General features: G+C 46.9%; 1 protein-coding gene across 6 annotated transcripts in view; it reads right to left on the reverse strand.

Moving 5' to 3' along the window:
* Nucleotides 1-24,975, reverse strand: part of TRIO (trio Rho guanine nucleotide exchange factor) — a 1,129,982-nt gene that overhangs the window by 752,348 nt on the left and 352,659 nt on the right. For all 6 annotated transcript variants that reach the window (XM_040353401.1, XM_040353397.1, XM_040353396.1 and 3 more), the window contains one exon: nt 21,774-21,923. In XM_040353401.1, the coding sequence (XP_040209335.1) occupies nt 21,774-21,923 (150 nt within the window). The remainder of the gene's footprint in view (nt 1-21,773; nt 21,924-24,975) is intronic.

Raw genomic sequence — 24,975 nt, forward strand, 5'->3', positions numbered from 1 at the left:
CCCTATCCCCAACATCATAGTTCTTTTCCGGCGGAGTAAGTTTCCGGGACGCGTAAGCAACTGGGTGCAAGAGGGATTTTGGCCCCTGTCTCTAAGATAAAACAGCACCAGTGGCGGACTCTGAAGCGTCAACTTCCAGGATGAATGGGAGTGTTGGGTCTGGGTGATGTAAAACGGGTGCCGAAGAGAATACTGACTTAAGCTTAATGAAGGCTTCCTGAGCTTCCTGTGACCAATGGAACCGATTTCCTTGACCTGTAAGCTTGGTGATGGGGGAGACAATGGAGGAGAACCCCACAATGAACCTTCTATAGAAATTGGCGAAGCCAATAAAACGTTGGACACCTTTTCTATCTGTAGGAGCCGGCCATTCCTGAATTGCCTTGACCTTTTGGGGGTCCATGGCAACCCCATCAGTGGATATAAGGAAACCTAGGAATTGTATTGAAGTCTTCTCGAACTCGCATTTCTCTGCTTTGAGATATAATTTGTGTTGTCTGAGGATCATAAGTACTTTAACGTGGTTCCGGTGTAATTCTAGCGTAGCTGAAAAGATCAAGATGTCATCTAGGTAGACAACAAGGAAGTCGTCCAGGTACTGACGGAAGATGTCATTGACTAAATGTTGGAAAGTGGCCGGGGCGTTACAAAGCCCGAAAGGCATCACTAAGTATTCTAAATGTCCGAATCTAGATCTGAACGCTGTCTTCCACTCGTCCCCTTCCCTGATCCGGACAAGATTGTAAGCTCCTCTGAGGTCGAGTTTTGAGAAGATGCGGGCCGAGCGGAAACGCTGGAACAGCTCTGGGATGAGTGGTAAGGGATACCGGTTTTTAATGGTGACCTTATTGAGCTCCCTATAGTCTATACAAGGTCGGAGTGAGCCATCCTTCTTCTCGAAGGAAGAAAATCCCAGCCCCAGCGGGAGAAGAGGAGGGGCGAATACATTTTTTCACTAAATTCTCGTCGATGTAGGCCTTGAGGGCCTTTAATTCAGTTTCTGAAAGGGGAAAAATACGGCCGAAGGGAATCTCCGAGCCTGGCAGGAGATCAATAGGGCAGTCATACGGCCGATGTGGGGGTAAACAATCTGCTTGTTGTTTATCAAAAACGTCTTTGTACCCCAAGTAGGCAGGAGGGACGTGTAGAAGGTTTTCCGGTGGGCTAATGAGGGTGGAGCAAGAATCAGGAGGAGGTAGCAGGCAATGCTGAAGGCAAAAAGAAGACGTGAAACTGATGTCTCTGGTGAGCCAATTGATACATGGTTGATGGAGCTGAAGCCAAGGGAGTCCCAGGATGATGGAGAACATGGGAGATGGGATGAGGTCCAACCGAAGATGTTCTTGATGGCCAAGATCAGAGATGATGTGCAGGGGAAGTGTTTCATGTGTAACCAATCCAGAACGGGGAAGTGACCCATCCGCTAGGTGGACTTGAAGGTGAGTATATTTAGTGCGGTGAGGGATGCGCAGCTTTTGGGCCAGGGCCAAGTCCAGGAAGCTGCTGCATGCTCCCGAGTCAATGATCGCCGGTAGGCGGGTTGCCCCTTCCGGAAGCTGCAGGGAAAGGAAAAGCACAACGTAAGTCTGTGATAGATGCGAGACATGGTAATTGAGGGTTGGTGCAGGTTTCAACTTACAGGGTCTCACCGGACAGGTGCGCAAAAAGTGGCCGTCCCCACCGCAATAAAGGCAAAGGTTGGCTCGACGCCTGCGTAGTCTTTCTTCCGGAGTGAGGGGCGGACGTACTAAGCCAAGCTGCATAGGCTCTGGATCAGGTAATGAAGAAGTAGGTGAAACCGAAGGAGGTGTGGGCACCGAAGGCAGACGTGGCGGAGCCCAGCTGAGACGGTTGGACTGGAAACGTTCAGAACGCCTCTCTCGTAGGCGTCGGTCCAACTGGGTGGCGGACCGGATCAGACCCTCCAGCGTAGCAGGGGTTTCAGAACGTGCCAGTTCATCTTTTAGGGCTTCGGAGAGACCCTGGCGATATTGGTACTTTAGGGCCAACTCGTTCCACCCAGTATCGGCCGACCACTTCCTGAACTCGGCGGTGTAATCCTCCACTGGGCGTCTACCCTGGTTCAGATTATGGAGGGTTGATTCAGCAGTGGATGAACGCAGGGGATCGTCATAGAGCTTGGCCATGTGAATAAAAAACTCGTCAATAGTGTCCAAAGCGGGACTCCTCTGCTTCATTAGACCATGGGCCCAGGCCTGGGGTTCATCCGAGAGGAGGGAGATGACAAATCCCACTTTCACCGCCTCAGAGCAAAAAGTCCTGGGCTGTAAACCAAAATAAAGGGTGCAGGCGTTTTTGAAAGCTCTGAAATTCCTACGGTCACCCGAGAAGCGTTCAGGAGTGGGTACTCGGGGTTCCGGGTTCGTGGTCATAACTGCTGGGGTTAATGCGGCCTGAGGAGCGGAAAGTCCAGTAAGAGGGGCTGCAGGTACAGCAGATGGCCCAGGTGGGATGGCAAGTTGTTGTAGGCGGCCATCCATCTGGAGACAGCCTTCTTGAAGTTTTTGCACAGCGTCCGTCAAGGCGGAGACCTGCTGGCACAAGGTCTCAAAAGGTGAGCGCGCCCGGTCGGTCTCAGACATCTGGCTGGTTTGTACTATCAGGACACGTACTTACCGAGACCGAGATGCTGCGGACGGCTCACCTTTGCGAACTGGCGCTAACCTTCCTCCGAGGGTGGAAACAGAGAGGGAAGCACCAGAAGGCACCGGCACCGGAGGGTAGCTGGGTAGTAGCCGAGGTGAAGATCACAAGTGTGGGATCCGGAACCACAGGATACGTTAGAAGCCGGAAGCCAATGCGAAGTCAATCAGGAGCAGGAATAAGGAGATCCAAGAAGCAAGCCAGGTTCAGGGAATGGAGACAGCAGCAAGTCCGAGATTCAAGCCGGGATCAGGGTTCACAGAGAGAAGCGAGTCCAAAGTCCAGAGCCGGGGTCAGGGGTAAGAGAAGGCAGCAATCCGATAAACGAGCCGAGGTCAGGTATCTAGTCAAGCAATCAGGTAATCCAGGTCAAGAGGTTAGTTCAAGGGATAAAAGCACATACAGGAACTGATGACAAACCAGCAATTAGCAAAGGGGAAGGGGCTGGCTTAAATAGGCCGCACTGGCCACTGATTGGTCCACAGAGGTACAGGTATAGGACCAGGTTCCAACGGACAGCACACAGAATAGCACTGAGCAGTGGCTCAGAGACAAAAGAGCTGGACCTGCAATGGAGAGATCCTGGGTTCGATTCCACCCAGGACCAACTGGGGAAAGAGACCGTGGAAGGTCTGCGCCCTGACAGTACAACAGGAGGAAGTATGGGACCTTGAGACAGAGGAACCTCCTGCCCTGGCAACCGCCAGGGTGCCTCCGCTACCAGGCGCCCGATATCAGCGTACCAAGGACGCCGAGGTCAATCTGGAGCGATCAGGATCTCCTCAGCCTCCACTCTGTGGAGCGGCCGAGGAAGCATGGAGGAACGGCAAAAAATCACAGATACAGACCCCACAGGGCCACCAGCACGACTGCCGCGTCTGTACCAGATCACTAGACCTGGCCACTAACTGACACCCTTGCGGCGGAGACGAGCGGCCAGGAGATCCATGCCCTGTGAGGCTCACCTCCGGCAAGGGAGCCGAAACACCCCAAGCACAAAGACCAGTCGCCCTGGTCCAGCATCTGGCGACTCCAGTAGTCCGCCTGCCGGCATACCTGATGGTAGACCGAAGCCACGGCCGTGGCGTTGTCCGGCTGAAACCAGATCAGTTGACCACAAGGAGAAGCATAGCCTGATCGCCTAAAATAGTAGGACAATGAACAGTAGACAGCACCTGGTATTCCCAGGCGGTCTCCCACCAGGCACTAGCCAGGGCACACATGGAGGGCAGGCTTGCTGCCACATTCAGGGAGGTGTGGCCGTAGGTCCACGCAAGTCCAGCGACTCAGGGCCGACTGGACCCCCCAGTTTTGTGAACCCCCGTGAGCTGGCATCCGTCGTAAACACCGACCACTGGAAGGAAGAAACAACTTCCCGGACCGAAGAGTGGGGGATCTCTGTCACCAACTCAGAGAGACTCTGACTAGGTGGTGCACAGGAATCTAATGATTTCAGAGACAAGAGATTTTTACCACCTGGACAGTATTTCCTGGACAGTATTTCCAGGGTGTGGAACTGGGCATACAGTACCGCCTTGAAGGAGGCTACCCACAGGCCCCGAACCAGCAGGCGCCCGGAGAGAAGACCGATTGCGTGATGCCAATACCTTCACCGCAGACTGAAGAGTCTGCAATTTCTCCAGGGGAAGAAGGACCTTTGTCACCGAGGAGTCTGGATCAACACTAGATACTCCAACGCTGAGTCGGAACCTAGCATGCCCAGGACTTGAACCCTGGGTCGCACACATGGAGGGCAGGCTTGCTGCCACTGAGCTAGACTTTCTGGCCTAAACGTTTAACATCCACCCGAATCTTCGGAGGGTCTGAATGGGAATAACCCATCCACTAGGTCGGAGACAGAAGCTGCTCTCAGAAGAAAGTCGTCCAAGTAGCCAATGAGGCAAAGCCTCGCTGTCCCAACAAAGTTAGGATAAGTGCGAGCTCCTAGCTGAAAACCCATGGTGCTGACGCCAGATCAAAAGGGAGGGCCACAGGCTGACAGAGACCCTTCTCTCATCACGAAGCACAGAAAAAAACACTGACATGTGCAAAACGGGACATGCATGTATACGTCCCTGATGTCCGGGGGATGGAGCGCAGCTACCGCAGAAAAAATGGATTCCATGCGGAACTACCCGACGTTCACAAAGGTATTTAGGGCCTGAGGCCCATAGAAAACCCCAAAACTCTCTTCCTGCAGGAAAGGTAAAATTTAGCAAATCCCACACTGCCCAAGGCAGACCGACGGGCCGGGAGAGGAAGACACGAGGAAAGAACTTTGTTCTGTGGATAGGAGGAAACCCTATCTAGTACTCCGAAGAGACCACCTCGCAGACCCACTGGTCGGAGAGCAGGGAGGTTTCACTGAATTGTGAACCTGCAAGCCGCCCCTCCCACCTAGAGACAGGGAGGGAAGGCTACATACATTGGCAGGATTTGGGTGCCGGCGTGATCGGCTTACGCACCCAGGGACGGATTAGTCCCCCAGCTGGGCCTTTGACGGCCTGGGAGGGTTGCCCCTGAATAATACACACACATAGTGTGTATGTATATTATGTAGGTGTATGCACACATGTCTTTAGAGGAAACCGGAGTACCCGGAGGAAACCCACGCAGACACAGGGAGCGACAATGCAAGCTCCAGGCAGATTGGCGTCAGTGTCCGGATTCGAACCAATGACTCTCTTGCTGCCAAGTAATGGAGTTAAGCACTACACCACCGTGTGCATAAAACCATTCTGAAACAGACGCCCTGGATAACAAGGGTGCAGCATTCAATGAAGCATCACAGACCTATATGAGGCCCTGGACCAGCTGGTCCGCTAGCCTAATAACCTCAGGAGAGAGTCGGTGCTCCTCCACTGTCTGGTGCAAAATGCTCACTCCGTGAGTTGTATACAGCACTAGGGGTCAGGACTACTCCAAGATGGCCGCCGAGCGTTCAGAACGCGGCCACAGGAAAATGGCCGGCACAATGTAAGCTGTGCCATAGCGCGGCTACGACAAAATGGGCGCCAATGGGAGTTTTCAATGTAATTGAAAAACCTCCCAAAAAATGGCGCCAGCGCCGACTGACACCCCAGTGTAGTGGCCACAATAGGCCGCAAGCCAGACCCCAGCATGGTAAACACGGAACGGGTCAGTACTTCGGATCTTCTATCAGTCAGATCCATACAAGCGGGGGTTCCCGCCCGGTGGTGAGGGATTACAAAAGCCCTCAGCGGCTTTTCTCATTCCGCTTCTCAGAAATTATCAAAGAAGGGCACAGAAGGAAAAAACGTACACAGCGGTCCGATTTGTGTGATCCAAAAAAGACCGAGCCCTTGGCGGAAACCCAGCTGCGCTATGCAGCTTAGGTGAGTCCCTTGCAGCAGTAAAAAGCGCACCCATAAATGCCTTATTCTGCTTTTTTTTTTTTTTTTTTTTTTAACTAGGTACCTGGTCCATGGCTTCATAACAGAGCATTCCCCAGGGGATAACGGGGGAAGGGGGCACTCTTTTACCGCCCGCCCGCAGTCCACCCCCACCCTGGCACAAACTGTGTCCAGGACTAACAATAAAAACTCTGTGGGAATCCCAGGTGCTAACACCTGCTGCCACCACCAGCATGTGGGGAAGGACCCAATATAATATATAACTGACTCCAATATTTACATAGTGTGTATTATAATATGCACACCTGTCCATACAAATAGACAAAAGCTCCTAGAGCCCTATTCAGGGCCTCTCACCCACTTGCTGCGCTGACCAGGGGTAACCAGGGGACTCCCTCAGGAGGAGACTGCCCAGCGCTGCCTGTGAGGAAAAGAACCGTGAGGTAGCTTCTGCAGGGACCTGTGTTTAAACAGGAAAAGCCTCCTAGGGCTGTTTTATTTAAGGATAAGACACAGATACAGCATAAAAAAGCAAAACCGTTACAGGTGTCACCAAACAGTCAGCGTCTGCTGAAGTATAAAAAAGATTATCAGTAAAACGTGAACAAGTGTTCAGAAAGATAAAAACAGCGCTATGAACTGGATATAAACCAGCTCAAAAGTGGTGGTCCTAAAGGTCAATGATGATGTGACAGGGGATTAACTGTGGTATATGTGCACCAAATACCTAAAGAATCACCTTAATGTGGATTACTCCCCCAATTGGGGTGCAGGCTTACCACAACAAAATAAGGGTATCTTGTACTCAAATCATCAGACCATCAGGTATTGTGCAGGGTTAACTTCTCAGGCGGTGGTACATAAAAGGCAAAAAAACAGAACTTGCATAGTGTGATATTGCACAGTAAGACCCCGGCTAAGATAAGTGAGAAGCACCAATGGTTAATGCCCGTACAATAAGGTAAACGAAAATGAACATAAACAACAAAGGTTTCACCGCTGTCTTTCTGTCCATTGAGGCCGCGCGAGCGCTGCGGGAGTGATGTCGAATCTTCCTCTCTGTGGTTGGTGACAGGTGGAGCGCGGTGGAACGCAGAGATGTCTTCCTGTGTATCTCTGTCTGTAGCCACGCTCTGACGCGTTTCGTCACTTCCGACTTCAACTGAGGGCGTGGCTACACAGCACTTTCACTATCTCTTTATACCCATACAACGCACGGCTATTGGATCAGTCCACTCCGCCCACCGGACCTGATTGGTGCTATTCATCCCGGACGTATGGATGGACATCAGCCGGGATGTAAATGAGTTTAAGAGGGAGATATGTGAAAAGGGAACAAACTGCACTTTAATACGGTCCGAAACGACCAGAATAAAAAACTACTATATACTGCTCGTCCTGTCTGGGGAAATGATTCATTAGATAACGAGTCATACGAGCCATATATTAAATTATAAAAACGATACACTTAAACTATGAAGTGTAGATATGTGATGATAAGCTATTTTGCTAGGAGACTTTTTAATAATAATAAACGAGTGAGTGTAGTACGATGCTTCTTACCATTTATAAAGCAAAAGTGTGGCTTGATGTTTTATCCAATCACATATGATGTGGGTGTGTCTGACTGGTCTCATTTCATTCATAGGACAGAGTAAATGAAGGAGCCAGATAATGGGACAGCGATCCCACATATGGTGCTGACAATAACAAAAATATGTGCAACCATTATGTAACAGCGGGTTTGATCAGCACAGCAACTATAATAGTAGCGGGGAAGATATTCATATCATGAGGCTTTTGTGTATCCCGGCTACAGAAACAAAGGCTTGGTGTAGCCGCGGAGTCATCATATTAAAACAAAAAAGGATGCATGGTGATGTGCATCCTCATTTCATAATGATGTCGGTGTTATCATAGTTATGTGTCCAGATGTAGGGCAGACAATGCGCAAGATATATAAAAAAGAGAGCATAGAGTCTGTCACCTATATAGTGTCATTAGGGAAAATAGTACTCAGCAGGGTAATGATTATAGAAGGGAGATCATATAAATATATACAAAAATGATATATATATAAAATCTAAGAAAGATTAATATCATATATATATAAAAAAATATAAAACATATATATGTATATATAAAATATCTGAAATATGTAAAAAGATATATATAAAAATACAAAAATATAAAACTATAAAAATAAATATATATATGTAAAAGAGACAAGGAGACTAGGTATGATGTGATGTGCCACAAGGAATAAGGAGCACGGTTCTGTATTAAGGGGCAAAGGCCATCATGCTGTCATATCTAGGAACAGGAGCAGAGAAGGTTCCCAAGACAGTCAGTGGTGATCATATAACCAAATGATGCGACACTGCAGACCTATTTCAGGTCAGCGGTGGGGGCTGAATTGGTCAGCTTACGAAATTTTGAGGATATGAATATATGAATCATAGAGTGGAGGCCGAGGGAGCTGGATCAGTAGTCGCTAATAAAACAATTGATATCCAAGTCAACGTTTAACCCTTTTGGTGCCAATGTACCAGCCAAGAATATCCACTCGGTTTCACGTTTCGAAAGTTTTCTAACATGGTTACAACCCCTCCATGTTGGTTCGACATGGTCTATGCCCGAAAATTTAAGACCAGCTGGGTTACAGTCATGGTGTAATTTGAAATTTAATGACACGCTGTGGTCCTTGTAACCCAATTTGATATTCGCAACGTGTTCAGCTATTCTGATTTTAAGTTTACTCTTAGTTCTGCCGATATACATTAGATGACAGGGGCACTCAAGCATGTATACCACATGTATGGTGTTACATGTGATGAAGGATTTGACCTGGAACTGGGTGTCGTTTGCCGTAGAGGTGAAGGAATCAATACAGCTTCTTTACATGGGAGACATTTTTTGCAAGGGAAGAAGCCATCCTTATCCCAAAAGGAAGGAGGCTTCTTTGGAGGGTCCAGAACCTTTTTTACCACTTTATCCCCAAAACTTACAGCTTTCCTGTATATAAAACCAGTTTTTTTTTTTTTTGGTAGGACTGTATTGAGAGTTTTGTCGAGGAATAAGATATGCCAATGGTTTTTAAAGATCATCTCTACTTCTTTATATTGGCTATGGTACCCAGATATAAAGCTCCACTCGTGCATATTTTTCTTAGCCTGTGATTGTGTTGTCATGAGACAATTGGTCTGCTGAAGTATAATCATAAACATCTGTGCTCATCACAGGGCTTTTTGACAGTGAAAAATCCCTCACAGCAAAGCCCAATACAAAAAAGAAAAAAAACACAGGCCAGATAACACAGTCCCCTCAGGAAGGCCCCCTCCCCCCTGACAGCGGCAATGTTAGCAATGCAGCAAGGGAAAGGAGCAGGGAAGTAAGGGGAAGGGACCCCCGAACCCCAAGAATGCCCAGCCGTACCAACCCATCGAAGCAGGAGGGACTGTATGTACCCGTCCAAGCGAAGACTCGCTGACGCATTCCTGACAGAACTACAACCGAAATGGAGGTAGCTGTCGGCCCGGTCCACTGTGAGTGAGACAACACCACAGCCCAGTCATATGTGGACCTCGGAGCAAAGCTCACCGGCCACCCCAGGAGTCATGGGGTATGGCGTGGCAGACCAAGCCTCTTTGCAAAGGTGTGCCCACGCTTGCTGGTCGGACTAAGTAGACTACAAGGATCTATATTATCCAGCCGGTCTCTCAGCCGACAGTTGAAAGAAGATTCTTCAAGAAAAAGTAAAATAAAATAAAAATTCTCCTCAGGGCGCTGGGCCCAAAGGGAGCCATACGTCCTTCTCCTTGCTAGGCAGAACGAAACTGAGGCTGCAAGCTGCAGTGAGGAGGGTTATGTCTGGAGGGACCGCCCCCTGGGCGGGGCTGTTCAACTCTGTTAATGTAACATGTATTTAAATATTTAACATGTTTCTGCCTAGTCCTCTCCTGTAAACAGGGAACATAACCCACTTGTCAAGATTTAAGGAGCTGTGTCCGTCCATGGACGATAAGAGAAACAACGTTTTTCAAACTTCATTTTAAAAAAAGACGTTGCCTACACACCATAGTTTTTTTTAAATGCTCTAGCAAAGCGTGGTTACGTTCAGCACGTACGGCGGCACTCTGTTCCATTCAAGCTCGCGTCATAACTTGCTTCTTAGCATGCGCGGATTTAAAAACGTCGTTAAAAACGACATAAAAAATTGAAGCATGTTCAAAAAAAATTTTGGTCGTTTTTCAGAAGACATAAAATTAAGTTTTCCCCACACACGGTCATTTTAAATGACGTTTTTAAAAATGTTTTTTTTTTCTCCATCACAAAAAATGACCGTGTGTACGCGGCATTAGAGTTAGGGAACATGCCGATCGCCGTCTGGAGCCCCTCCAAAAGTAAGCGGGGCACCCAGTTGCTTCATAGCAGCATCAAATAATTTGGGAAGGTCTACAGACTCTAGGTAAGTCTGTAAGGAGCTTTCAGAGTAAGTCTGTTTAGACTGAGATAAGGTAGATTAATACGCGACCAATTCAGACGTAATATGATCTGGGGCATTGGTCACTGCTCCCGCTTGAGTTCCAAGTGCACCAATATTAGATGACCGCTGTTGCGCATGAGCAATTTTGGCTAGCAGGCGACCGGTTTGTTCTGCTTCCTCATAGTATGCTAATTTATTAAAGAAGTGCTTCCTCTCTGCTGCTGAGGTAGCACAACAACCGAGTGCCTCACTGGCAGGCAGCCAGGAGTCTTTGCTCTCTTCCGTAGGGTCAGATATACATTTTTCCTCCACCAGTTGCTCCAACCTTTCACATTGGGCACTTGTAGCCTGCTTAATCGCATGGATATCCCGAATAAACGTGCAGCGAAGGAAGGCCCTAAAGACCTCCCACGCAGTCTCCAGTCCAACTTGGTCCCCCTGGTCCTGCCAGAATTCCCCAATTTTGGTTGCTATCTGTGCATGGGAGGAGAACAGATTGAGCCAGAAGGCATTCAATTTCCAAGGGGCCTTAGTCATAGTCGATATGGGTCTCACCTCCAAATTGGTATTCACTGGTGAGTGATCAGATATGCTGCGGACAGCATACGTGATCTCTGATACGTACTGGGTGGTCACGGCAGAGCAAATAGTAAGAACTATGAGGGACAGGGACATATATCATTTAGAAAAACAGGAGAAATGTTTGTTCCCGGGGTGCCTATCCCGTCAGGGATCAGTCCAGCCTACCTCCTCAGTAAACTTGTCCAAGGGGGTGCGGTACGGACCCTGCATCGCGTTCACTGGTGGATTATCAATTACAGGGTCCAAAAAGCAGTTGAAATCTCCCATGATGTATATGGGGACAGCTTGATGTCACAACTGGTATTTTAACACTGTCCTGAGCACCTGGTGGTTGTATGGAGGTGGAATGTACACAAATGCAAGAATACATTTCAAAGTAAATATACGGGAGACAAGCACATGCGTGGGACCTCGGTGGAGGACGTGAACTGATCGAGCTCCCCGCACCCTGACCCTATACAGGGATATACAGCGCAGGCATCCGGGTCCGTGGAGCGGGACCAGCTTGAATTAAGCCCTCGGACTGTGATAAAAAGGAGGGTGCAGGGCCAGACCAAACGGACAGCACAGGCAGCCCAGAGCAAAAAGAGGAGAGGGGCTTTCTTCAGGACACAGGCCGCAATCCAATATGGCGCCGAGCCATCCGGACACACGAGGCAGCACGGCTGCCAGAGCTGAAAACACTGCTCGGAGGGGAGACGACAAGAGCCATCAGGAGCACGTCAGTGACCCCTTCTCATCACAATCATCTGGGGACATGGAGGCCGATCAGCGGGGTGAGTCATTTTCACATCCCCCCCCCACTCCCCGGCCAGATACACTGACTGACAGGATGCAATTCATTCCTCCGCTTCATCTATGGATAGAAATATGGCTGATCTGACAGAGGCCTTATTTAGCCAACCTAGTAAGGACATTGTGGCACCCCAGCTTGCTCATTACTCCCCTGATGCAGTATTATTTGCCCACTTCTCCACCATGCTCCAGCAGAAGCTCTCCAAGGCCTGTACCTTGATCACAACTGACCTAAAGAAGGACATCCACAGCTTGGGTGAGCGTTTTGAGCTCATAGAAACTAAGGTGGACAGTACTATTAAAAAGGTTAATCAGAATGCTACCATGATCACCGACCTCCAGGACAGGCTGAAGGAAGTCCATACAAAAATTGAAGATTTAGAGAACCGTTCGCGCAGGTATAACCTGTGCATATGTGGTCTCCCTGAATCACACACTGACCTGGAAGGAGCTATGAAAGAGTTAATTAGAGAACTGATTCCTGACATTGCCACCCACCAAATGGAGGTTGACCGCATCCATCAAGCTTTAACAGCCCTGAGGACTGATGGTTTGTCACTACATGGATCTCCTATACAGCTTTTTACAGATTTGGCACCGTCCACAGTGCAAAAACAGGAATTTGCGACCACTACTACAACAGCTAATGAACAAGCAGATTAAATACAGATGTGTGTTTCCATTCAAGCTGTCATTCACTTATAAGGGAAGATCCCACTCATTTTCTATGTTCCAAACAGATGAAAACCTATTGCTCGATCTAGGAATCATTACACAGGCTTCTCCAGCACAGTCTCCCCCACACTCGGATCATTGTCCCCTATCTCCGTTGTGGCAAGATAGCAGGCGCTCGCAGGCCAGGAAGTCTCACCGGAACACCTGAAGATGGACTTTGCTTTCTGTCCCTTCTAGGACTTTCTAAAATCCCGTCATGAAGGCCTGCTTCAAGTCCACGATTACGTGTGGACCTTACTAGGCCACCTAAAGTTGTGCATGTTCGGCACAGTTTTCTGTTGACTTGAATGGTTGTCTGACGGTTAACTGCCCACTCCAGGGGCCCAGAGCAGAGAGTTCAAAGTTTGCTTATTGATAGTTGTTTTGGAGCCCCCAAATAGGTTCATTTGTTGGTCACCCCAAGGGTTGGCCCTGGGGCAGGAACAACTGATGGGGAACGTTCCTGCTCTGGGGTCACAGCCCGTGGGGAAGTTTTAGGGGGTGATCATCCACGGCTGTATTGCTTGATGGTACGGCTACATTATCTTATGTTCGAACCCTGGTTGACCTGTTTAAGAGGTTTTTAGTGGATTGGGTGGGGGCAACTACACATGCCACCTTTTTGCAAGACTACCTATCCTCTTGGGAGGATGGTACCCTTGAACTCATTGTACCGGAAGTGGTTTCTGGTAGGGGTCATTCCCCATGCCTTTAATCATAGGTTCATATCTATTACGAATGAATGTTTGGGCCTATGGCCGACAAGTTATTCTCCGTTTCTTTACGTATTTCTAACTTTACTCTTTTTCATCCCCCCCCCCCCCAATCCTCACAAGCTTCACTTCTGTGCCCTACTCCCGCTTCAAGGTCCAGGAAATTTCGGAAGAGTATGGCCTCCACCTCCGTAGTCCCAACCAATCCCCTGATGATACAGGGTAAGAGTGCTCTGCCCTGCCACGATGGCTAAGACATATTCCACTAACTATTCAATAATCAGCCATAATGTCCACGGTTTCAATTCCCCCATCAAGAGAACGAAGGCCTTCCAACTCTACCATAGACAAAAAGCGTACATCCTCCTCCTGCAAGAAACACATTTTTCTAAAACTTTGGCACCCCAATACCTTAACGCCAAGTATCCACAGTTTTACTTAGCGGGAGGCCCAGAGAAAAAGGGTGGAGCGGCGGTATGCTTTTCGAAGCGAACCCCCTTTACCCCCATCATGATAGTGAAGGACAAAGGAGGCAGATACCGTATAGTAGTGGGAAGCCTTCATGATCAGGTAGTGTCATTTATATTGTACTATGCCCCAAACACTGGACAGCCAAAGTTCTTTCATAAGATGCTTAGGATTCTGATGCCCAAGGTCCAGGGACAGATTGTAATGGGGGGGTGATAGTAATATCCCTTTGGACAGGATTATGGATAAATCTGACTCAACAAAACCGACTTTAAAACGACCACCGACCGGGAGTAGCAAGGTAGCATGTTTATTTCATTTACACAGTCTGATTGACGTATGGTGGGAAACCAACCCCACAGCTAGAGATTTTACGTACTATTCACAAGTACATCATACGTATTCCAGGATTGACCATCTCCTATTCCGCACCCCATTGATCCCATATATAAAGTCGACAAATACTGTCTACCCCTTGGCCAGACCACTCCCCGATCAAACTCTCCACCACAGGACTGTGGACTATATCTAAACCCTCCCCGTGGAGACTTAATGTCAGCCTTCTAAATGATTCTATACTCCATGTAGAAATTGAGAAGGAAATACAGGAGTATTTTAGGAATAACGAGTCAACAGATACTTCCCCCGCAATTAACTGGGTGGCCCACAAGGCCACTATACGGGGCAAATTAATTCACGTGGTGGCCAAAGCACAGCGGACCCAAGAACTAGTAATTAAGCAACAAGAGGCTAATCTAGAGGAAGTGATAAGGGAACAGCATGAGAACCCCCAGATTGACCTTAGACATAAAATAGACAAAGCTAGACTAGCACTTAATCTCAGTTTGACAACTCAAGCTGAGAAACATATCAGTTGAGCCAAGCATAGATTTTACACCATGGGGGATAAACCAACCACAGCCAGGAAACTGATACCTCGGCCGTACACAACGACTTTACCTAAATTGAGATTACCTAAAGGACTCACCACTCAAAACCCCGAACAGATAGTCAGGGAATTTTACAAATATTATGCTAAACTATATAGCCCACCAAATAAGTTTGAGCCGTCTAAGGCGGAGATATTCTTTTGCGATATTCAACTGCCTAAATTGACACAAGCCGACATGGAATTGATGAAGCGTTTTTTTTAACTGAAATAAAGGCGGCTATTAAAACTATCCATCCCACTAAGGCACCAGGGTCAGATGGCTTTCCTGGCCACTATTATAGATAATATCAGGAAATTCTTACCCCACACCTCTGTACCTACTTTAATGATCTAAGAAGAGGTGGTAAACTCCTCAGTCACGAAAATTTAGCTTATATAAATGTAATACCAAAACCGGGAAAAGATCACGGGGACTGTGCCAATTATTGCCCGATCTCATTGATTAATATGGATTTAAAAATCTTAAATAAAAAACTGGCCCAAAGATTAAACACTTTCCTCCCACGGTATGTTCATCCTGACCAGGCAGGTTTTATTCCGAATAGACAGGCATCAGATCAAACCCGTAGGTTAATAAACTTATTCTCGGCGGTACAATCCGACTGGGACAGTAAGGGAATTAGAAGGGGGATGCTGCTCTCGTTGGACATCCAGAAGGCGTTTGACTCCATCTCATGGGATCATTTGTATTACGTAGTTTTGGATTTGGCGAGCATTTTATGATACTCCCCCGGACACTATATGATGCCCCATCTGCCTCTCTGATGCTCAGGGGATACTCCTCCCAATCTTTCGCAGTTAGGAGGGGAAACTAGGCAGGGTTACCCGTTATCAGCGCTATTGTTCGCTCTAGCCATGGAGCCTTTAGCGATTAAAATCCGCTCCTGCCGGGATATCCAGGGAATTGTCTGTGGGGATTATGAACATAAATTTTTGCTTTTCGCTGACGACATACTGTTGACTCTGACCTCACCGATTACCTCCCTCCCTAATTTATACACAATTTTAAAACCATTCTCGGTCATCTCCGGGCGAATCAAAACTATAAGGTTCTGCTAAAATGGTATATGGTGCCGGCCAGACTGGCAGCCTTCGTGCCAGGTGCTACCCAAATGTGTTTGAGGATGTGGCCAGGTCGGATCCACTTATCACATATGGTGGACGTGACCCAAGGTTAGGAGATTCTGGATTAGTGTTTATAATTTTATAAATTCCCTCACCCAGATAAACCTGATAAAATCAGCAAAACAAGCACTTCTGGGGGGCGGGGTAGTGGAAACCTCCAAGTCCTGAAGGCGGCTTCTCACATTTATTTATTTCTGCTAAAATAATCATAGCCAGGAATTGGAGGTTGGCTGCCCTGCCTTTCAAACAGCTTTAAGGCAAATTATCATGGCTTATGTTAAATGAAAGGTTGACAGCATTGGCGCAGGATAAAGTATGGGAACCCTGGATTCAATACCTTCGAAATGATCCTAGGACGCTCAAGACTAATGCCGCGTACACACGACCATTTTTAATGGTCTAGAAAAAACAAATGTTTTTTTCATCCCGATTATTGTTAAGCCTGCCTTGCCTACACACAATTGTTAAAAAAAAATGCTCTAGCAAAGCGTGGTGACATAAAAACACGTACGACGGCACTATAAAGGGGAGGTTTAATTCGGACGGTGCCACCCTTGGGGCTGCTTTTGCCGATTCTGTGTTAGTAAAAGTTTGGTGAGAGACAATTTGCACTTTTCAGTCTGTTACAGCGTGATGAATGTGCCATCTCCATTACAAACGCTAGTTTTACCAGAATGAGCGCTCCCGTCTCATAACTTGCTTCTGAGCATGCGCGTTATTTTCACGTCGTTAAAGCCTACACACGGCCATTTTTTACGACGTGAAAAACGACACGAAAAGTTAGAGCATGTTCTACAATTTTAATGGCCATGTTTAACGTCGCAAAAAATGCTCTGGATGAGCCCACACACAATCGTTTTTAATGACATAAAAACATTTAAAAATTTTCACATCGCGAAAAACGGTCGTTTGTACACGGCATTTGAGTTCTTCTCGCATTATGGATCCCTGGGCCGTAGCTCCTCCCCCCCCCTTCCTTCCCCACTTGTTTTTGTCCCTTCTATTTCTCTCCGCCTACTAATTTTTCTACTTTCCTTGCTACTGGGTTCAGAATTAAATCTTCTAGGTTAGGTTAATGTCTGTTCATTTCTAAGAAATCATTGTCATTTTGCACTCTCTGGTGAGTCGCTCGCATGATCGGCGGAGTGGGGCTCCCCCCGATAGCAGGATGAGGAGCAGGCTCTGCCGGACGGGCGGATCACCTAAGATGGCCTGGGAATGGGGAGGTACTGGGAGTCCGGGAAATAGTTAGCCTGGGCAGGATTTATTGTCCTGTTGATGAGATTCAGTCCGTATTTCACAATCCTTCTGGACATGGTAGATGTTAAGATTTGACTCTCAAGCGCCTTAGCATAAGATGTGTATGATTTCCAAATCTGTTTGAATGACTGTACAATGAAAAGTCAAAACTGTTATATTTTGGTATTGAAAACTTTAATAAAAACATTGAAACACAAAGTAAATATACAACACAGCAGAATTACATATTTCCCTTCTGCATCTAGAACACATTTTATCTCCTGGTAGTCTAAAAAGCTATGAATCAGTACACTCACACCTCTCGGATAAGAGGTGTGCGTGGAGTGATATGACCATCCCACCCATGACAATTTTAAACATGAGACCGAGTCAGAGGTTAGGTGGGTCTCTTGCAGGGAACAAATGGAGGGCAAATACTTGCGAAGAGAGGTAAATACCATGGTGCGCTTCAGGGAATCATGTATCCCCAAAAAATTCCATGATATCACCGGAACCGTGGCCATTCTAGATCCATTTGTGTAAACATACCAGTGTAACCAGGAAGAACATTGTCCCACATCAAACTAAAAGATGCACATAACCGATAATTATTTCGGTATAAACGCTTTGATGAAATGGAAAAATAATAAAACAAAAAACAAAATATAAAAATGTGGCATATCACTACAACCTCCCGCAATTGCGCCCAAGGAACGTGTCCAGCAGGTCCCAAAAAGGAGTATGTGATAACCCACATAGACTGCCAGGTATAGAAAACGTTTGATAAAAAGGGAAAGAGAAGTGTATGTTGTGCCCAACCGGGAGCAGAGTTCAACCATTTATTGTGGTCTTGCCCAGCCATGGTGCACTACTGGAAATAGGTGGTGACCCTGCTTTCCAATCTTGTTCCACTCACTCCTGAAGTATGTCTACTTGGACTCGGACGAGGAACTATGGCCCAAATATGTCAGGACATCTCTGAAAGAAATTATTTTTCAGACTATTATGCAGACCTCCCCCCTCCATCTCGCAATAGATTAATGCTGTCAACCAAAGCCTACCTTATGAAAAAGTCCTAAACAAAGATAGACGGTGTCCTCAAATATGAAAAAGGATATGTTCGATGTAATTCAGGGCATACTGTCAATGGATGAAGATCACATTTTCTTTTTTGATTTGCCTGCAGGATGCCCACATTACCTTTTATATTTTTTTTAGATGTCAGCTCACAATTATGGTCTTAGATATTGCAATATAAAGGAGGAGACATTGTATGTTATAGTTTATCCTGTTTATTGATGGATTGTTACACTGTACTTGCAATGAGAAATCATCATTTATGTTTATTTCTTCATGTGCTTTGTAAGCCTGTTATTTGAAAGTATCATTCAATAAATGGTTTAACATTTATGGTTTCCTGGAATTGAGCTAAAATATTGTTTTTACATTATTGCAACTTACCGTATTTATCGGCGTATAACACGTGTCGGCGTATAACACGCGCCCTAATTTTAAGAGGGAAGTTTCAGGAAAAAGCATATTTTTAAAATAAACAACTTTGAAGCAAATTAAGGTTCAGTGCCCATCAATGTCCTCAGTGCAGCCCAAATAAAGTCCCCAATGCAGCCAGATCACTGTCCCCAATGCAGCCAGACCACTGTCCCCAATGCAGCCAGACCATTGCCCGATTATCGTTTCCAATAGAGCCTGATTAATGCCTTAATTTGCAGCCTCACCTGCAGTCTCATTTAGGAAATCACCGAGCCGTCATCTCCTCTCCATTCATCTCTCACGTTACACACGCACAGTCCCGCCTCCGCCATCGGCATTGGACCAGCTACTGTCATAGGCAGAACACTGGTCCAATGCCAGTGGCGGAGACGGGACTGTGTGTGTGTGATGTGGGAGCCGAGGAGGCAAGCTCTGTATGTTATGGCAATCAAAGGGTTAAAAAAAACTGCAGTAGCAGTTGTGGACTTGTTTTAAACTCTTTGTTAGCCTGTGCTCTGTACACGACTGTTTAGCCACATACACTGAATTCCAGTGACAGGAATCAGCGGGTTCTTTCCATCGAAATGACAGGGGGCCTACCAATATTGACGGTCGCTCAGTCTTTATAAGCTGACAGCAGCTGGGGTAGGTATCACATGGGTAGGTACAGAGCATGATGGGACTGTGAGGCCTATATAAATCCGACGCAAGCCGGGCACACGTCATTGCAGCGAGAAGAGCCGGCCGGCGTGTCAACATCTGGAGAAGACGGAAGACGAGAAGAGAAGAAGATGACGTTACAGAAGAGCGGACTGACCGCCGCCAGTATAGCGGCGGCCAGCCCTGAAGGAGAAGGAACCGGACAGCGGGAGGAAGAACCGGGGTGCGCCGAGTCAAGGGCGGAGAGCGGCGAATATAGAAGACCCCCCCAGAGCTGAGAAGACCCCCGGAGCGGAGAAGACGTCATAGAAGAGCTGAGAAGACCCCCGGAGCGGAGAAGACGTCACAGAAGAGCGGTGAAGACCCCGGAGAGCAGGAGAAGACCCCCGGAAATCGGAAGAAGAAGCCTCCCCTGGTAAAAGAGCTAAAGAAGACAGGGGAGGCCTCCGGAGCAGACTAATAAAATATTTTAATACCCTGTGTGGTTTATTTGTGTTTTTACCACTTTTCTTGCAGGTGAATGGGTAGGGGTACGATGTACCCCATACTCATTCACTTAGGGTGGGGGGCCGGTATCTGGGGGCCCCCTTATTAAAGGGGGCTCCCAGATTCCGATAAGCCTCCTGCCCGCATACCCCGACAACCAACGGCCAGGGTTGTCGGGAAGGGGCCCTGTCCTCATCAACATGGGGACAGGGTGCTCTGAGGTGGGGGGGACGCAGTGCGCCCCCCTGCCCCAGAGCACCCAACCCCCCCATGTTGAGGGCATGCAGACTGGTACGGCTCAGGAGGGGGGGGGGCGCTCGCTCGTCCCCACTCCCTTCCTGGCCGGCCGGGTAGCGTGCTTTGGATACGGGTCTGGTATGGATTGTAGGGGGACCCCCTACGCCGTTTTTTTCGGCGTAGGGGGGCTCTCCTTACAACCCATAACAGACCTAAGGGCCCGGTATGCTCCTGAGGGGGGAACCCATGCCGGATTTTTATTTAAAATCCGGCGGGGACTTCCCCCTCAGGATTCATAACAAACGCCGCACACGTGTAGAATTGGCGGGAATCCAAGTCGGATCTCCCGTCGCTTCTATGACGGCTCTGTCTCCATCGCGACAAGCCAGCTCGGCGCTGGCTCCCGCGATGGGGCTCGTAGGTGCTCAATCTCGCCGAGAAAGAGAGCGAGATTGACACAATATCGGGTTCACCTACTGTACCAGGTTTGCCAACTTTCAGTAAATTTACAGTTTGTAAAATCCATAATTGTTTCATCTGTCAATAAATGTCAGTTACAGACATGCAGCCTACATGTCCGTAATGGGCAATCAAGGACAGATGCAAAAAGTACAATTTTACAAACTGTTTGTATATTTACTGAAAGTTGGTAACCCTGGCATCTGCCATCTTACTGCAATGCACAACAATGGAAATCACATTAATACTTGTACCAGTTTACATTAATAGAACATGGTGCAGTGTGTTTTTTGGAAAGATGCATGTGCTTTGTTTGGTGCTACACAGTAGGGTTGTTTTACTAAAACTGCAGTGTGCAAAATCTGGTGCAGCTCTGCATAGAAATCAATCAGCTTCCATTTTTTTTTGTTAAAGCGTCATTAAACAAGCTGAAGTTAGAATCTAATTGGCTACCATATACAGCTGCATCAGATTTGTCACTCTCCAGTTTTAAAAAATGTAACACTAGTGTTTTAATCCCATACACTTCAATAGGAACACATGAAAAACACATGTACCGTATTTATCGGCGTATACCACGCACTTTTTTGCCCTGAAAATCAGGGCAAAATCGTGGGTGCGCGGTATACGCCGATACCCGCGCCGAGTTTGAATACTGCGCCGACATATACCGAGCGCAGTACACTCGGGTATAGTCGGGCAGTCTCTGCTCCTTCCACGCTCACGTCCTGGACGTACAGGACGTCAGCGTAAGAGTTGCAGAGCCTGCCCGACAATACACGAGTGTACTGCGCTCTGTATATGTCGGCGCAGTATTCAAACTCGGTGTGGGAAACGAGCGGGGAGGACGCCGCAGAAGGACGCTGTACCCGACGAAGAGGACACCCGAAGCCGCAGACGGACGCCGGACCCGACGAGGCCACCGATGGACGCCGCACAAGACACCAAAACTAAGTACAAAAAACTTTTTTCCACAGGAATCCGCTGCAACTTTAGGGGAGCGCGCTATACCCCAATAAATACGGTACATGCATCTTTGGTGCTATCCTTTTTTTCCTAAATGTCCAGTCTCTCTCTTCTAGAAACAATGCATCAACAATGTGCATAAACGTGCTACACACTAAAAGATGCAGGGTCATGCAGCAGCGCTAGTGTAAACCTAGACTTAGAAAAATTTATTTAAAACATATCTTTTTACCGACATCCTTTATTGACACCTTACTTTTTTAAATTTCACAAACTGCAAGATAGTACTTCAGTACAAAAAACTAAAGTACTCCCAGGGAGACCTTTTCAATTATGTTAACAATGAAACCAACAGACTGTACCTTTAGGAAGGCCTCTTTTTGTTCAAGGTGCTTGCTAATCATAGGAGTCACATGGTCAGTTTCCGAATTTGGCCCAAGTTTGTCAGCACCGCCACACCAATCTTCTTCTCTCTTGTACTCTTGCTCAAGGCTTTCTAGAACACTACATACCTTAAATTATAAAAAAAAAAAATTATATCCAATAAGAATAATAATGTTTGGTTACCAGTCAAAACTATGCCAACATCTCTTAAGCACACAGGTGGAACTAAACTTCCCCTTGTTCCCAAGAGAAGCATGCCCAATGGTCTAGAACTGTATTGCGCAATGCAATTCTATTTTGATATATTATGTTCACAGGATTATCAGATGAAAATAAAGAAAAAATGCCAGACACAAAACAAGCCATCTCAATCAAGGCGTAATAGGCTGCAATGTATTACATTTTTGAGTTTAGATACACTTTAACCATTTTCTTTTTTCATTTCAGTGCTGCTGACCTTGCCCAGCCTCTTTTAGCTACTTCCAAGCATGACCTCCAGTGATGGCTGACCATCAGTTCGCAGGACTAGCATCCATTAAGTGACAACAGTCAACATTCGTGCAATTTGTGTTGATACAACTACTTGTAGTTTCCCATCAGAAGCACATGCAACAGGGTGGCAAAAAAAGGAGCACAAGCAGGAGACCGTTGTCACACATAGCACTAAGTGATTTAAAGGATAAGTTCACCTTTGGGAACAAGTTAAATGCTCCACCCACTTTAAGGGTGGAACTTGAAACATGTTACCGATCCTGCAGCAGCTCCCTGCACTTCCTGTGACAGCAGGCCGGGATCTTCTTCCCGGACCTGCTGTCACTATTTGAAAAAAGCATGGCTGTGCGGGGCTCCGCGCACATGGCCGCATCTTTTATTAACAACTTCCGTAAACATTTTACATTATATTCACTAGGTAATGACATGCTTGGTTGGGTTATAAAAGGTCTCCTAAAGGATCAGCTTGTTTCTCATGAACCAATCCGAATCTCTCATATATAGCCACTTACCACTCCTTAGATGTAGTGGCTGTATTAGTTTTCTTTTTAAGGTTGTTTATTTTTTTTTATTCTCACCTGGTAATCTTACAAATAACCCAATTTCTGTTTTTTGTAGGTACGTTCGTTTACAATAAAAGAAAATACTGCTTTTGCTGTCTTTTCAGCTCATAGGAAATGACAAGGTTTTTTCTGTCTTTGCCTGAAAAAGTGTTTAAAGGAGTTGTAAAGGCAGAAGGTTTTTTTTATCTTATTGTGTTCTATGCATGTATCTTATCAAGATAAAAAAAACAAAAAAACTTTAGCAGCCTTCCCAACTCCCCCGATTTACTTAGCTGGACAAAAAAGGTGTTCCCCCTGGAGTGGGATTTTAAAGGCCAGACACTGATGTGTATAGAAAAATTGTTTTAATGGTTCACAAATAACATGAATACAAATGTTTAAAAAAGACAAGGTGTGCATGTATGCAACAAATAAACAGCACATATAAAACAATGACACCAAGACTCCCCTAAAATGGATGTTCCCTAGTAACCGACGCGTCTCTGATGTTTAGCCGTCATCATGGGTCACAGGTAGGTCACGGTTCTTGTAAATTCAATTAGAGTGGTCTCATACGAAACATCTTGTAAAAACTAAATATGGAAATGGAGATAAATCTGAATGTCAGTCTGACACTAACTGGATAGGATCAGACTCTTGTAGCTGAAATAGTGAGCAGCGGTGTCCAGACTTCCGTGATGCAGTGTAGGGCAATATAGGCTCAGCAGGTGAAAATACAGCACTATCGGGACCTTTAGTAAGGTAATCCCAACTTAGTGGACGGATCCATTTTTTTCCTTACAACTGCTGCAGTCATATTAAGCCCCCCGTGTCTCCCGGTGCAGACTTGTCCGTATGAATGGCGTTATCCCTCCTACATATGAATGCCATCCATACGGACAAGTCTGCACATGGAGATACAGGGGTTTAATATGACTGCAGCAATGAAAATGATTCATTTTGGAGCTATCCACTAAGTTGGGATTAACTTACTAAAGGTCCTAACAGTGCTTCATTTTCACCTGCTGAGCCTAGATTGCCCCACACTGCATCACTGAAGTCTGGACACCGCTGCTCACTATTTCAGCTACAGGACCTGAGTCTGATCCTATCCATTTTAGTGTCGGACTGACATTCAGATTCATCTCTGTAGTGGGGTATCACCCTTTTTAATGTGATATAAAAGACTACCATTGCTGATCGTGAAGGATCTCTGCTCCCTCCTGTAGTCGAGATGAGTTAGAGCCACATGTTCAAATTTTGTTCTGGTACCGCAGAGAATGTTGGGGAATTGAGTACAGGGAGAGAAGAGACTCCATTTGCCCTGGCCTGTAATAGACTACATTACCCAGAGAGCAGCTGTACAACCCAGGATGCTTTACCTTCCGCGCAGCCTGCTGGGGAAGGTAATTTAAGGGGGAGGCCGTGTTTGGCGCGCTCTCTCGGGACCGCCTCTTCAACCCAGGACACTGTCAGAAGTGTCTTCACGGGGAGTAGGCCGCAGTTGAGGCCTACATACGCCCGGGCGGAGTGCCTTTGAGAAGGAGAGACGTAACCTCTGACGGAGTGATCGTACAGGCTTCCAGTATCCCTGCGTCCTGTCTGAGAACCAGAAGCTGCCGTCTAGCAAGACTGACCGGAGATCGTGGACAGAGTACCACAGAAGGATAAGGCCTGAATCGGTTGGGTGAGACGGGCACATGCCCAAGCGTACTGACTGTCTTGCTGGAGGGTGGATTGTTGATATTCATCAATTGTGGTTCGACTGTTCAGGAAGTTTTTACCAGATACTATTTTTCTACTCTTCCCTTTGGATTACAAGTTGTGTTCTTTCCTTCTTTGCGCGCCAACCCATGCCAACGCATACGTGCACAAACTCTTAAGATAAATTATATTGAGGTTTGGCCTGGCCCGCCAAACCATATTGGTTAGCTATATTACTTAAAGACTACCTATGTAGAGTCTTGTCTTTCATACTGCAGGATCCATCCCATTTGAGGTAATCTTTTGCAAGCTGCTTGCTGTGGGGGAAATCAACAGGGGGGAGGGGCCAGGAGCAGTGAAGAGGGACCTAAGAAGAGGAGGATACAGGCTGCCCTGTGCAAAACCAACTGCACAGAGGAGGCAAGTATAACATGTTTGTTAA

The sequence above is a fragment of the Rana temporaria genome, chromosome 5, assembly GCF_905171775.1.
Source record: "Rana temporaria chromosome 5, aRanTem1.1, whole genome shotgun sequence".
NCBI classification, from domain to species: Eukaryota; Metazoa; Chordata; class Amphibia; order Anura; family Ranidae; genus Rana; species Rana temporaria.